This window comes from Colobus angolensis, unplaced genomic scaffold (genome assembly GCF_000951035.1).
Source record: "Colobus angolensis palliatus isolate OR3802 unplaced genomic scaffold, Cang.pa_1.0 Scaffold34, whole genome shotgun sequence".
Classification (NCBI taxonomy): domain Eukaryota; kingdom Metazoa; phylum Chordata; class Mammalia; order Primates; family Cercopithecidae; genus Colobus; species Colobus angolensis.
The window spans coordinates 151,268-166,368 of record NW_012116710.1 but is presented as its reverse complement, the minus strand read 5'-3'; the positions used below and the strand labels follow the sequence as shown (position 1 = coordinate 166,368).

At 44.7% G+C, this 15,101-nt stretch overlaps 1 protein-coding gene across 1 annotated transcript in view; it reads left to right on the top strand.

Annotated features, from left to right (window-relative positions):
- Positions 1-4,650: 4,650 nt before the first annotated feature.
- The window catches only part of LOC105519198 (SLIT-ROBO Rho GTPase-activating protein 3-like), a gene marked incomplete at its 3' end in the record, with an annotated part of 146,402 nt that continues 135,951 nt past the window's right edge, over positions 4,651-15,101 (top strand). The window contains exon 1 of the mRNA XM_011952504.1: positions 4,651-5,437. Within this exon, the coding sequence (XP_011807894.1) occupies positions 5,371-5,437 (67 nt within the window). The remainder of the gene's footprint in view (positions 5,438-15,101) is intronic.

Here is a 15,101-nt window from a genome sequence, read left to right as displayed (position 1 = left end):
TTTTTTTTTTTTTTTGTAGAGAAGAGGTCTCTCTGTGATTCCTAGATTGGTCTTGAACTCCTGAGCTCAAGCGATCCTCCTGCCTTTGCTCCACAAAGTACTGGGATTACAGGTGTGAGCCACTCCCCCAGTCCCAAAACATTTTAATGATCACCAAATAAACTTGGTACTTCATATTAGGCAGCTACTGCCTGTCCTCTTTTTAGCCCCTGGCAACCACTCTTCTGTGACCATAGAGATGGAATTTTCTGTGGATATATCTGTTCTGGGTATTTCATATAGATAGACTCATACAATCTGTGTATTTCTTTAACTTAGCGTAATATTTTTAAGGTTCCTCCATACCATAGCATTTATTGGTACTTCACTTCTCTTTATGGCTGAGTAATATTCCAGCCTATGGATATACCATGTTTTGTTTATCCGTTCATCCACTGATCACTGATGGACATTTGGGTTGTTTCTATCTTTTAGTTGCTGTGAATTGGGCTCCTGTGAATATTCACATGTGAGTATTTGTTTGAATTGATATTAGAAAAATTATTCCTTGGCCTATGATAGGTCTTGCAACTATTGTTTCTCAGCTTGCCATTGGTCTTTGACTTTGCTTTTGTCAAGCAGAATTTTGTAAGTATTGCTCTGTAGTTGAATTTGTCAGCTTTTCCAGCTAATGGGTTTTGTGACACAGTTGGAAAGGTCATCCTTACACTTGAGGTTATAAAACAACTGTACCATCAAAACCTCTGCTTATCCATGTATTTCCTTACCAATGAAACAGGGATTGAAGACAGCCCTACTTGCCATTCTGCCCCTCCCAGGGTTATTGTGAGGACCACAAACAACAAATGATATGAAAGAGCCTCACAAAATATAAAGCAATATACACACACTAGGCATGTTGTCGTCATCACTATTAATTCTATTAAAATCTGGCATCAACTAGCTGAGTTCTGCTTGTTGCTTTCATTTTGCAGAGCGGGGCTTGAAGGGCAGAATTCTTCACTGAGCTGCCCAAGGAGGCATTCGCTGGCAGCAGTGTGGAGAATGTCACAAAATTAGTCATCTCGGCAAGGGGGAGGTGTTCATATTTGACCAGAAAAATAAAAGTACCTTAAACCAAAAACTATTCTGGCCACTTTTTCTTCAAATGAAGCCTTTTTTCTTTCTACCAGGGAAAGAAACCAGTTCAGTGAGTTTTGCATTGTTCAGCTGTTATTGTAATTTATGCCTCACCAGTGGTCACTTGTGACATGTTTTCCTTATATTTTTAACCCCAAATTCTTTTTTTAAATGGAAAACTTTATGTTGAACTCTGTATTGAAACAATGTAATTATAGGGAATGAAAAAAACAGGTTATTCCTTGATAGCAATTATTCCTATGCTGATTCCTCTGGGATAGAATCGTGTACTGTTTAAGTCCTTGGGCTCTGCTATGAGTCAGACCCGGGCTTCAATGCAGTTGAGTTACTAGCTAGCTTTATGATCTTGGGCAACTTGCTTCACTGCTCTGGGCCTCTGTTTACCCAACTTGAAAACAAGGATAATTTACAGCACTGGACTCATGGGGCTGTAGCAAAAAAATCAGTGATAAAAATCTACGTAGAGTGCTTGGCCCCGCGCTTGTGTGGAGAGAGAACTTGATACATCCTAGCTATCAGTATCATTCAGGAATATCTAAAAGAATTCAGGAGATGACCCCCAAGGAAATGGAATAAACACTTCCAGGGGCTCCTCTGTCCTTAGTGGGTGGCATAGATCAAATCACATGGTAGAGGCCCTCCCCTCACACCTACCACATTTATTTGGGGACAAATTTGGTTTCTGTTACTACTACGTGAAGGGTAAACATTGGGAATAGCAGTTGGGGTGTGGTGGCTCACTCTGCAATCCCAGCACTTCGGGAGGCTGAGGTGGGAGAATTGCTTGAGACTAGCCTGCCCAACATGGTGAGACCCCATCTTGAGAAAAAAAAAAAAAGAGTTTTATTAGGCTCATGGTTCTGCAGGCTATACCAACATAACACTAGCATCTGCTTGGCTTCTGGTGAGGCCTCAGGAAGCTTCCAATCACGGTGGAAGGTGCAGGCATACCACATGGTGAGAGAGGGAGCAAGGAAGAGGAGCGAGGTCTCAGACTCTTCAACAACCAGATCTCTTGTGAACCCATTACCGTGGGGTGGGCACCAAGCCATTCCTGAGGGATCCATCCGCATGATCCAAACACTAGCCCACCAGATCCCACCTCCAACATTGAGAACCACATTTCAACAGCCCTAAAAAAGAAATTGTGTCCGTGAGACTTTTGCTCTATGCCAGGCACTTTAAATCCATGATCGTGTTGGATCCTGTGCCATGGGTGGATCACTATCCTATGACAGATGAGGAAACCAAGACTCAGAGAAGGTGTATTCCTCCATGAGCCCCCCACACAGCTGGTGCATAGCAGAGCCACAAGGTAAGCCACCATCTGACTTCCTCCAAACCCCAGCCTCTGTCAGGTGTCAGCTCAGAGTGCTACACCATCTTGGGCCTTGGTTTTATGTGGCTTTTTGTGACATTTCTGTGACATTTCCATGGCTCAGAACCCTACACATGGGTCTCCTAGAACTATTTGTGGATTTTAAATTTTAATAATGGTGAAAATAGCTGACATTTACCCAGTTCCTGCCACCAGTGGGCACACAAGCAGGTTGAGCCACTTGCTCAAGTTCTCACGAGCTCAAGGCTCGTGGCAAAGCCAGGAGAGAATCCAGTCTGTCGCACTCCAAGGCGTATGGTTTTAACTTTCATTTTTCTTGAAGAATCTAGGCTTGCAGCAGGGATGTTAATCTCTGTGCCTATCTTTCTCAGGTAACGTGGGGTTTTTGCAGGTTTGAACTAGTTAGAAGAGGACAGCAAAGGGCCTGAACATGTCCAGAGGAAGTGTGAAGCAGTGGGGTGACGGCAAGGGCTGCGGGCCAGTGGCATCTATTTCTGAACTTGGTGACCTCTTGCCTCCAGGCACGAGGCTATAATAAGTCCCGTGATTCACCAGTTGGACTTCTCCCTGTGGTTGCTCCAAGCAGGTCTTGTGCTTTGCCACCTGTGGGCCCCAGCTCACGCTGCGTGCTCCAGGTGAACATCCTGCCCCGCCTCACTCCCCTTGCCATGCCTGCCTAGGGACACCCAATGAAGCTGCCACGTCCTCTAGGAAGCCTCGATGGAATAACATGGATAACCTATTCATTTCTGAGCCCAAACCAAATCATTGATTGTATACTCAGATAAAAGCAAATGGAAGACTATACCTATTTTGAGAAATTTGGGAACATTTATCTCAGGGGACACTCAGGGGCCAATACATGTTAGTGACAATCTTAGCATATGAAATTCCAGTGGTCAGGGACTCTTAAGTGCTTGATTCAATTTTTACAGAATGAATCTTATTCTACCTTAAGTCCACATGAAATGGGTTTGGTCTCCCTTGTAGGATGCAGGAGACTTTGAGCCTGGGTTGGAAGGCTGGTGACCTTGGGTAAGTCACTTCCCATATCCAAGCCTCTGCTCCTTTGTCTGTGAAAGGGTGGTGCTTATACCTGTGTTGTTGGGTTGTTGGGGGATATAAAAGGGTAATAACAATTGCTACTGTTTACTGAGTGCTTACTATGCACCAGACAGTGTGCTAAGTTTAGCTTTGCATTCTTCTTTGATCTTTTCAAGAGCTCCTCTCATTCCTGATGTCCCTTAACCTGCAATATTTTTTTCCCATAGTCTTTTTACATTTTGTATGATATTATATAATATACTTATTATGCTTATTTTTGGTCTTCCTCTCCCAGGGCCTCTTGCCTCGTACAACTCCAGGGGGCACCATTCACAATGCATTCTACTCCAGCGGTGCTTTTTACTAAGAATGTTAGCATGAATGGTGGAAACTCCTGGAGTTGTGTGATGTGGAGCCCTGGGAGCTTCAGAAGGTCAGGGATTTTTGTGTGTGCCAGTTCTGATCATTGCTGTACCCAGAACGGTGCTAGACCTATAGTAAGCATTCAGTAAATATCTGTTGAAAGAATGAATAACAAAGCCTCCAAAGAGACCTATAGTAAGCATTCAGTAAATATCTGTTGAGAGAATGAATAACAAAGCCTCCAAAGAGAGCTGATTTTACTGTCCAGGAAACTGAGGCTCAGTCTGACTTATGAATTTGCCCAGAGCCCCACAAGCCAATAGCCCAGCTGTTCTGCCTCCAGTGTGCCTGCTCTGCATGGCTTTGCTAAGCTGCATGCCTTTAACTCCTGGCGTTGTCTCTGCCACCAAGTAGCTCAACAAATATTGATGCTTTTTCCTACACGGGTCAGGCCCTCTGCTAGACTCTCCCAGCAGAGTGACAGACCATTATATAGCTGTTGATTCCAGAAATTGAATTAAATTACACAATGCAAAAGAAGGGAGGATCTTAAGTTTTTCGAAGAAAAATCCCTAACCCAAGTGCTAATGTTTGGAGTTTGCAGAAGCCTCTCAAGACTTACCAACCCGATTATTTTTCCTGCTGCCTTCCCTTTTGTGAGCATTTCTTCCCCTTTTTGCTTGCAGTGAGTTCTGCTCTCCTGTAGGCTACAATGTGTCAGTTGTTATAAAATCCGGGAGGCGGAGTCTAGTGACGTGAGCAGTGGGGGAGAGCTCAGCCAGCCCTGCAGGGTGAGCAGTCCAGCCTTGGGTTCACCGGAGCTTAAGCCTTGCAGCAGGAAAACTTCCATCTCGCTCTCCTGGCTTTGATCCTCACTGGACATCAGACCAGAGGCACCAAAGGGAGGGAGGATGCGAGATGACCGGCCCTTTGGCAACCTGACCATCGACTTAGCAGAGCCTTCAAAAGCGAGCCCAGGGCTGGCTGCAGGACCGAGGAAGCACCGCGCCTCTCGTGGATGTGTGTGTGTGAGTGATCCAGCGAGTGTGTGTGCGTGTGAGGGTGTGTGTGTATGCCTGTGTGCACAGCACAACTGTGTGCGTGTCCCGGTGAGTGTGCCTGTGCACGCGTGAGTGTGTGTATGTGTGCATGTGTGTATGAGTGCTCTTGGTTGTTATTATTGTTTTTGAAAGAAAAATCTTTGAAAATCTGGGGCAGGTTACTGTGCTCCTAGGGTGATTCTTCTTTTGCAAGAGGAGCTGACCAGAGCAAGCTACTAGAGCCATTTCTCGCCAAGTAAAGAGATTTTTCCTCCCAGACGGAGAAGGATTTTTCTCCCTGCTCTGCAGCCAAGTGAAAGAGATTAGTCCCTAAACCTGTGAAATCGACCAGAGCTGTGTGATTACCAGGGCTTGAGAGAGGACTCGAAAAGAAAAGGAGAAATAAATCAAACAGCCTGTCAGTTCCTTTGGCCACGTCGGAAGATGTCATCTCAAACTAAGTTCAAGAAAGACAAAGAGATCATTGCTGAATATGAAGCCCAAATAAAAGGTGAGATGCGGGCTGGGAGAGTTTTCCTTCTCCTCCCCTTTTGTTTTTCTCTTATTCTGGTTCCCACCCCCACTGCCCCCCGTTTTCCTTTCTGCCATTATGAAATGTTATGCATCAATAATCTTTTTGTGAGGAGGAACAGTGGCAGCCGCACAAGTCCGGACTGGTTTCAACTGCAGATAGCGCTGGGGCTGGGAGTGTGGATTATGGAATGGGCAGCAGTCTCTGCATTGCAGGTGTGTGAGAGGATCCTATGCCTGACTTTAGGAGTGTCGCTGATACTCCATCATCTTGGCGGTGACATGTCACTCTAAGGCCATTTTGATAGTCATTACCTCCACCCCTTTCCTGCTACGGTAAAAGCCCTTTAATATTTGGGTATATTTTTTAACCATCTGCTCTTTTTTCCTCCCCCTTTTTGGTTTCTGTTGGTGGTGGTGGTTTTGCCTCTGCCTCTTTCTCTGGGCTGGAATTCACATGCATGTGCATAGCGAGGCAGCATCCCTGGGCGGCACTTCTTTGTCGGTGTCTCTCGGCTGGCCTGGGTTGCCATGGATTAACTGTTATGGGGCATATTGATCCAGACTAATGCAGGCATTTAGGCATAAAGAGGGAGCTTGGTGCAGAAAATGTATTATCTCGCGGTGTGCAGCCCAATCACTCTGTGCCCTGGTGTTTAGGGTCATCAGCTTTCATTCAAAGCCAACACCTCAGCATGCCATTTGGGCTGGTCGGTGCTGCCTGGCTTCCGGGGTTCCAGGAGAAGCCTGCCGGGAGGGCGAGATGACCTCTGGCTGCTGGTTGCAGCTTCTGTGCCACCGGGTGTATACTTCTTTCAGAAGCCGCTCCCTAAATCCACGCTAGCTAGGCGAAAAAGGAAAGCGAACACAATTGCATGGCTAAATGCAGGCTTGCCGCATCCTCATTCAGGCCAGACTGGGGCTTCACCCACCACTACACGTTCTAGGCTCAGCTTTGGCAAGGAAAATCTAAAAGCTCCATCCACCATGCTCCTCCTTTCTCTGAGGATGTGCCCTGTGGGAAGCCTGGGCCCGTGCCTCCTGGCGTCCGTTTTCTTTCTGCTCATGGCTCTCCTTGCTGCGATACCGGGTGTGTTGTGGCCTCTCCTAGAAAGAGTAAGGACAAAATACATCTTCAGTGGACCTTGAGGCCTATCTTTGAGATTATGCACAGGCTGTTGAGCAAGTTGGGTATTTGGGGCTCAAGTGACCTGAGGTTGCCATGCCTGCTTCTGGGCGCTGCTGCAGCTGAAGACCCAATGACCCAGGGAGCTGGGTGGCCTCCTTAAAAGCAGCAGGAAGGCCGGGCACCGCAGCTGCCATACACGCTTCAGATGCTTGGGAAACTTTGGGAGTGGAGCAGCCACGGCGGGAGGGCTCTGTTTCTTTTCCAGTCTCACCAACAGTCTTTTTGCCTTTTAGTTCTGGTCAAAAACCCAGCGTGCTCATCACCTCTGGGCAGATCCTAGGGCAAGAGAAGCAGAAAACCCTGATCTTCCCTGGTCTCCTGTCTTCGGTTTTTCAGTTCAATGTGGAAAACAGGGACTTATGATGTCTCAGCCTTGCTGAAAATTTACAAATAAGCCCTTTATTGGTCAGAGATTTGAATTCACCCAACTGCTCAATACTAAAGCCTAGTTTCAATTTTTGAATAGACTCTTTCTAGGGAGTTTATGTTTTATAAAATGAATTTGGCCAATTATTATTATTTTGTAAAAATTAAGGTTGCCATGAAAATGCCATGAGAGAGAAGAGGATGTTGAGTTTTGGACAGTTCAGGTTTTATAATCATTTTCTTGCTAGGAAATGTGCTTATCTCATTTTGGAAGGATTGCTACTGCTGGGCCAGTAAACTTTTCTTCAGGGCCAGTTAGGCATTAATTGCCCAGCTGAGCCTTTTGCTTTTTACCTTTCATCTTTTATTTTAACAACTAAGCAGCAAGTACCATGAGTTTTATCAGAAATGCACCAATTACCAGGCATTTCATCAGGAAATGTGTCCAAATGATCTTGTCTCTTCCAAATACTAAATTTCTTTGCATTCTGTTTAAAGGAGTTACATGTTATTCCTTTAGAATTGACACCCACAAGATTCAGGTCAGGATATGGCTGTACCTGAAACCCTCTGGAATCTTTTCTTTTAAAATTCTGTGTGTTAATCATCATCATAATTATTGATGTGTGTCCAGGGCCCTGCATTTTCTATGGCTAACTCCCAGACATCACTTACTCTTGGCCCACACAATGTACAGTAGGGTTAGTGTGAGCTCAGTTTCAGAGATGAGGAAACTGAGGCCCAGTTAATGTTAAATGACTTGCCCAAGGTCACAAGGCCGATTTTCTCCCAGGCTTGTTTTCCCTGACACATTGTTTGCCCGAAGCTGCCCCTTGAAGGATTGATGTCAGCAGCAGATGGCAGTTTTGTGGAGGGACTGGCAGCTTCTTGATGGAGTTCCATTGTTTACCCTCTTACTTTCATCCCGTTGCCTTTGTTGCATGCCTCTGAAGAACATTTGACCAGTCACCAAAAACAGTGCCCAAGGCCAATTACCTTTCTCCCTGGGAATCATCTGGCCAGTGGGATGCAAACAGTCCACCTAGTCAGACAGATTTTGTGCTTTGTGAATTTTGTGAAGGGAAGTTCTGATTTTTAAAAACAGTGCTGAGTTCTTTGTTGACTTATTCCCTTTTATCTCTTTTTCAATAATTTACAGACTTAACAAAAAGGAAAGTTTTAGAACAGTATTTTTTTCTATTGTAAAATAGAAAGATTCATGCCTTCTCTTGCCTCATCAGATACTTGAAGCCCTTTGATTTTGAAGCAGTAACAAACCATATGCTTGCACATTTCTAGTGATGGGGAACTCACCACCTCCCAAGCCCACGTAGTCTGTCATCTTTGGACAGCTCTGGCTCTTGTAAGCATTTTTTCATTTTTCTTTTGAGACAGAGTCTCTCTGTGTCATCGAGGCTGGAGTGTAGTGACGTCATCTTGACTCACTGCAACCTCCGTCTCTTGGGTTCAAGAGATTCTCCTCCCTCAGCCTCCCGAGTAGCTGGCATTATAGGCACGCGCCACCACATGTGGCCAATTTTTGTATTTTTAGTAGAGATGGGGTTTCACCATGTTGGCCAGGCTGATCTCAAACTCCTAGCTTTAAGTGATCCACCCGCCTTGGCCTCCCAAAGTGCTGGGATCACAGGTGTGAGATACTGTGCCTGACCCTTGTAAGCATTTTTTCTTATGTTGCATTGAATATGTCTCTCATCTACTTATTGGTTCTGTAGTTCCTTTCCCTTTGGACTTCATATAATAAGACAGATGTGTCTTCCCTGGGATTGCCCACTGGGTGTGTGAGACCTGGGAATATAGCCCCTGACAGTGATTATCCTCATATAATAGGATGGTTCATTACCACTTACCGTCTCCACTTTCCTTTGGCTCTGCTGCATCCTGGGTTGCAAACCTCAATGTTGTTGGGTGCTTGGCAGATAGAATAAATGGATAAAGGTGGCCATGTGAAACGATTTGTGGCAGCTGACCCACCACCTCAGTGCAGGCAGTAGAAGAGGGAGTGGTGATGATTATGATGGACTTTAGAGTACATGTCCTGTCTAAATGGGCAGTCACTACTTAGGTTCAACCAGTTATTGCTATTTAGGAATGTAGGTCCAGCCAGATTTTTCAATTTTTCAACAGATGCCAGAAATCTGGAAGACAGCTTTATGTTTTTAAAGAGGTTTTGCCAAAAGGACCTCCAAAAGATTTTATTATCAGTATCCTATTTCAAGAGGGGCACTGAGTTCTAAATGTGGATTCTTTAGATGTGGCTAAAGACAGAAAACAACTATCACCTCCTTTCTGCTGTCTGCAATACTACTATTAATATAGCCCAAGGGTTGAATTAGCCTTTGGTGCTGCTCGACCCCTCAGTGCCCCATGTATATTATGTCTGCTGTGTTTCTCCAATACACTAGCCTAGGAGCCTTGTCAGAGAGAAGAAAATGAAATGAATTTAACATGACTTGTTCTTCGTGACCCCATGCTGGTGCCAAATGGACATTACTTCCTGTCCTAGGTGCTCATAAGTGTCCTTAACAAATGTGTTTAAGAACCTTGCCGGGAGTGATATCATATTATCTAGTCTAGAACTGGCAAACCATAACTTTTTTCACCTTTTGAAAATCAGAACATTTGCCAGGCTCCAGCTTTTTGGCACCTATCCTATTCTCTACAATTCCCTCAAAGATCACTGATAAAATTCGGTGATCTTATTTGCAGGCTTTCTTAGTATCCCGGGGCTCTAATTCATCTTGCTGCCAGACATAATGATCAGTTCTGCATTTATTCAGCGTTCCTATTTCCATTGCAACCTGATAGAAAATTGAAATAGAATTGCAATGATTGACTTTGGTGCTTTATTTTTATTTTTATTTTTTGCTTCATATTCATCTATCTTCTTAGTAGCAAAAGTCTAGCATTTTGAGGAAGAAGGGCAGGTACGGAGGATGACCACAGAGGGGCATGTATTTATTCATTCATTTCTGGATTAATTCAACAAAAGTTGATTATCTACATTGTACCTAGTCTTGTGCTGAGTATTGTGAGAGACACAAAGTATATGATACATTCTTTGCTTTCTAAGAGTTTTCTTGGAATATGGTGATAAAAATGAGAGAAAGAAATAAAAAAATCCCAAACACAAAAAACTTCGAGAGCCAGAATGAGCTGAATCTTAAAGCATATATCATACAGTGATTAGAAGACCACCTTAGGAATGCTTGCTGATTTCAACAGGATTAAATGAAGAAAGCAGGCTGGATTGGGCAAACAGTGGGGAGTAGTGGGGACTCTGGCCAAGTGGGGAGTTCATCTAGGGAAGGCAGCTGCTGCTGCAGCCTGCCCTTCCTAGGCAGGAATGTGAGCCCAGAAAGGTCAGCTCCTTCAGTGTTTGAAGGGAATCTGGATTTTTAAGCAAAATCTCTTGATTTTTAAATGGTGGCTTAAAAATTTAAAAACACTATGCTTCCTGAGCAAACATGTCGGTAGAACAGTTTTAGCCTGTTGGGCCACCAGTTTCCAAAATCTGGTCTACAAGTTGAAGTCCGCACAAGGCCTTGGTGAGGGGCCTCAGTCAATTTTCCTATTTTGTCTTCAGTCATTTTCTCTGTGATAGGCTTGTGCTCTTATAAACGCAAAAGACCAGTCCGTTTTTTTTTTTTCTCTCTCTTTTTTTTTTTTTTTTTTTTTAGACAGAATCTCTCTCTGTCACCCAGGCTGGAGTGCAGTGGCACGATCTTGGCTCACTATAACCTCTGCCTCCCGAGTTCAAGCAATTCTTGTGCCTCAGCCTCCCGAGTAGTTGAGATTACAGGCATGCACCACTATGCCTGGCAAATTTTTGTACTTTCAGGACAGACAGGCTTTCACCATGTTGGCCAGGCTGGACTTGAACTTCTGACCTCAAGTGATCTGCATGACTCGACCTCCCAAAATGCTGGGATTACAGAAGTGAGCCACCATGCCTGGCAACCAATCCCTTTTCTCTGAATCCTCCATACCCTTCCCCTCCTCCAGATCTTTCCCATTTGTGCCTTTACTCTCCTTAACCCCTGCCTCCCACTTTTATTTGCCTCAAATACTTCTGATCGCCCTACAATGTCTACTCAAATGATGCCTTCTTCCACTATGCCTTCTTAACTTTCCTAGGCAGAATTAGTGGTTCCTCTCATTACTCCCCCTCTATTCCAAACCTTATAATCCTTAATTGAAATTTTATGTTTAGGTCTTTGGTCACGAACTCTTGAGGGCAGAGAGGTCATCTTTGTTTCCCCAATGTGCTTGGCATGTGGTTGGTTGAAGGAGTGGCTAATAAGTTACTAAAATAAGTTTAAGCTGGGCTCATTGGTTCATGCCTGTAATCCCAGCACTTCGGGAGGCCAAGATGGGTGGATCACTTGAGCCCAGGAGTTTGAGACTAGCCTGGGCAACATGGCAAAACCCTGTCTCTACAAAAAATACAAAAATTAGCCAGGCCTGGTGATACATGCCTGTAATCCCAACTACTCAGGAGGTTGAGGTGGGAGGATTATTTGAGCCCAGGAGTTCAAGGCTGCAGTCAGCCATGATCACACCACTGTACTCCGGCTTGGGTGACAGAATGAGGCTGTCTCAAAAAAAGAAAAAGTTTCAATCTTATAACTCATAGCTCAGTATTTTTTGTTTGTTTGTTTGTTTTTTTAGATGGAATCTTACTCTGTCTTCCAGCCTGGAGTGCAGTGGTGTGATCTTGGCTCACTGCAACCTCCACCTTCTGGGTTCAATCAATTCTCCCACCTCAGCCTCCCGAGTAGCTGGGACTACAGGCACTTGCCACCATGCCCAGCTAATTTTTGCATTTTCAGTAGAGATGGGGTTTCACCATGTTGCCCAGGCTGGTCTCAAACTCCTTACCTCAGGTGATCCGCTCACTTCGGCCTCCCAAAGTGCTGGGATTTCAGGCGTGAGCCACTGTGCCTGGCCTTAGCTTTTTTCTTTGATATCCATCTTAGTTGGCTTGGGCTGCTATAACAAAATGCCATAGCCTGGGTGGCTTTTATTTACTTCTTAGAATTCTAGAGGCTGGGAAGTCCAAGATTGAGGTGTTGGCAAGTTCAGTTCAGGGCTTGCATCCTGGCTTGTAGATAGTTGCCTTTTAGCCATATGCTCATCTGGCCTTTCCTTAGTGCATGCTTATGGAGAGAGAGAAATCTCTCCCTTTCTCACCTTCCTCTTTTTTTTCTGAATTAGGGTGTCATTCTGTCACCTAGGCTAGAGTGCAGTGGTGTGACCTCAGATCACTGTAACCTCCACCCCCTGGGCTCAAGTCATCCTCCTACCTCAGCCTCCCAAGTAGCTGGCACTGTAGGTGCACACCTCCATGCCTGGCTCTTTTTTTTTGTTTTGGTAGGGGTGGGGTCTCACCATGTTGCCCAGGCTGGTCTCGAACTCCTGAGCTCAAGCAATCCACCTGTCTTGACCTCCCAAAGTGCATTATTACAGGAATGAGCCACTGTGCCTGGTTGGCTTTCTTCCTCTTCTTATAATGGCACTAATACCATCATGAGGGACCCATCTTCATGATCTTATCTAACCTTAACCACCTCCCCAAGGCTCCACCTGCAAATACCATCACATTGGGTTAGGGCTTCAACATATGCATTTTGGGGGGACATAAACATTCAGCTCATAATAACATCCACACTTCCTGTTCTGTTGAAAGTAGAGGTTTCACTGGGAGAGGAAATATTCTTAATGGTTTGCTCGATTTCCTTGTATATCCTTGGTAGAGGAGATGTTTCTTAGTGGAGATTTGGTGAAAACTGTCATGTTGACAGCCGTCTCAGTGGGGTGTGGTCTAGGGAGCACTTCCTTCCAGGTCCCTCCTGGTCTGGGGAAATTAATGGATCTGAGAGTTCATATTAGCCATTTTTGGAGTTTTTACTACTAGAGTTTATATGTTGGAGATAACCTTTCTAGAAACTCCTATTATTCATTCATTCAGTGACTTTGTAAGCCATGCTTCAGGCTATATAGCTTTATTTAGCAGTGGGAGGGAAATCTTTTTTTTTTTTTTTTAGCTTCTATGTCTCAGTCATATATGGAGTATCTCATTTTGTGATCCCTGTAACTCTGTGAGGTAGTCATTATTTTCATTTTATAGATTAAAGGCTGAAGTTCAGAGAAATAAAACAAATTGCATTGGATTGCACAGTGAACAGTGGCAGATACAGCTTTAAATCAGCATCTTCCTCACTTTCCAGGCTGCAGGAAAGCAACGTGCATGCCAAGGCAACAAGGATCTGCAACCCGGGGGTTCCTTCAGTGGGGGAAGTCTGGGGTGGGTCTTAACCTTTGACTTCCTTCCCTTCCCGACACTTCCACCCTCCTGCTAATCCAGCCTCTCCTAGTTTGCACTTGATGCCACTGCAGTGTGTCAAATCCCTTCAATCCCACCCCGGGAAGTCACCTTTGGGAAAGTGTCCACTGCAAAAGCCCCCGCACGGCTGTGATGCAGGCTGCCAGATCTACCTCTCGCCGGCCAGCCCACTCCACCACCAACCTGGAAATACAGAACCAGAAATTTTAGGTGTCTTCTAGTTCAACTCTATTTGTTTTTCAGATGTGGAAATTATCATTGGAGAGGGGCTCCGGCTTTCAGATTATTTTTAGAATGTCTCTCCATGACGGTGGAAGGTTTATCTGCTTGATTCATTGCTGTAGCGTAGTGCCCACCATCTAGTTGGTGATCCATACATTTTACTGAGTCGAATTGTTCTGGTGTGTGATGGTTGCCTGGGGAGGCAGAGCTGAGTAGTACCTTGGAAAGAAAGATGAGGCAAGGGTGTCTAGCAGGGTAAGGATTGGTGAGGTGAGGAGGGGATACGTTTAGGCTGCTTCCTGAAATAGAGTCCTTTCCTTCACAGCTATTAGGAAGGTAATGGGGTTGACTTTTTACAGGTGCTGAGCTTGAGAACTTCTGGCTTAATACAGGGCCCAGGAAGCTGTCTTGGGCTTGATTTCACTTGGAAAAGATTCATTCTTGATGGCTTGTTGGTGTTCATAAAACATCTTGGCTGGCCAGTAATGGCACTTTAACTCTATTCCCTGTTATGCTAGTTTATGTTTGGGATAATGTTCCCTGAGAGTATTCCATTAAATTGGATGTAAAGAGGTGTTGGGCGAAAAAAAAGTAGTTGTGTGCTCTAATAGATTTTGGAAGTTCTAGAATAAACAGAGTGAAATAAGCCTGCTTCCCTCAGGACTTCTCAGAATGTTGCTTGTGTTAAGTGTGAATCGCTGAGTAGGGCCCATGGAGTTTCCTCAAACTTACTTGATTGTGTAGATCTTTTTTGTGGACCGGCTCACAAGACTCTGTTTTCTGAGTTACATTTTAGAGTATGTCAAGCTGCACAATTTGTGGATTATCTGGGTGCTTTTTCTTTTTGCCTCTTGCTTAGTTCCCTAATGTTTTATACTTTTCTCAGAGGGCAGTTTGAAGAGGGGGAGAAGTAAAACAAATGTACATCTAGTTGAGCTAAGTGATATTAACGTTGTGCTTTGAGTTCACCTAGAAAATGTGAATTTTGACATTTCCAATTACAGAGTGCTCAACCATTGATTTAAGTGGTAATTTGGAAACAGTGCAGCCCTGATCAATCTGCATTGTGTGTGCCCGTCTGTGCGTGACGGTAATGGGGTGCACGATGCTACAGCAGAGTGTTCCAGGTTCCTTGAATGGACCTGGCTCTGCCCCCTGGGATTGCATAGCCGGTGCCAGGTGATAATGGCACAAATGAACACAGAGAAGCCCATGTCCCCTTGTGCCTCAGAGTGAACAAACCTCAGCTACAAACCCAGGTGCATAAGAGATATATTTTTCTTTCTTTCTTGGTGACTCAGTCTCCATTTCACATTTCTATTCTTTTTTTTTTTTTTTTTTGACAGAGTCTTACTCTGTTGCCCAGACTGGAGTGCAGTGGTGCAATCTTGGCTCACTGCAAACTCCGCCTGTCGGGTTTAAGTGATTTTCCTGCCTCAGCCTCCTCAGTAGCTGGGATTACACGCACGCACCACTATGCCTGGCAAATTTTTGTACTTTCAG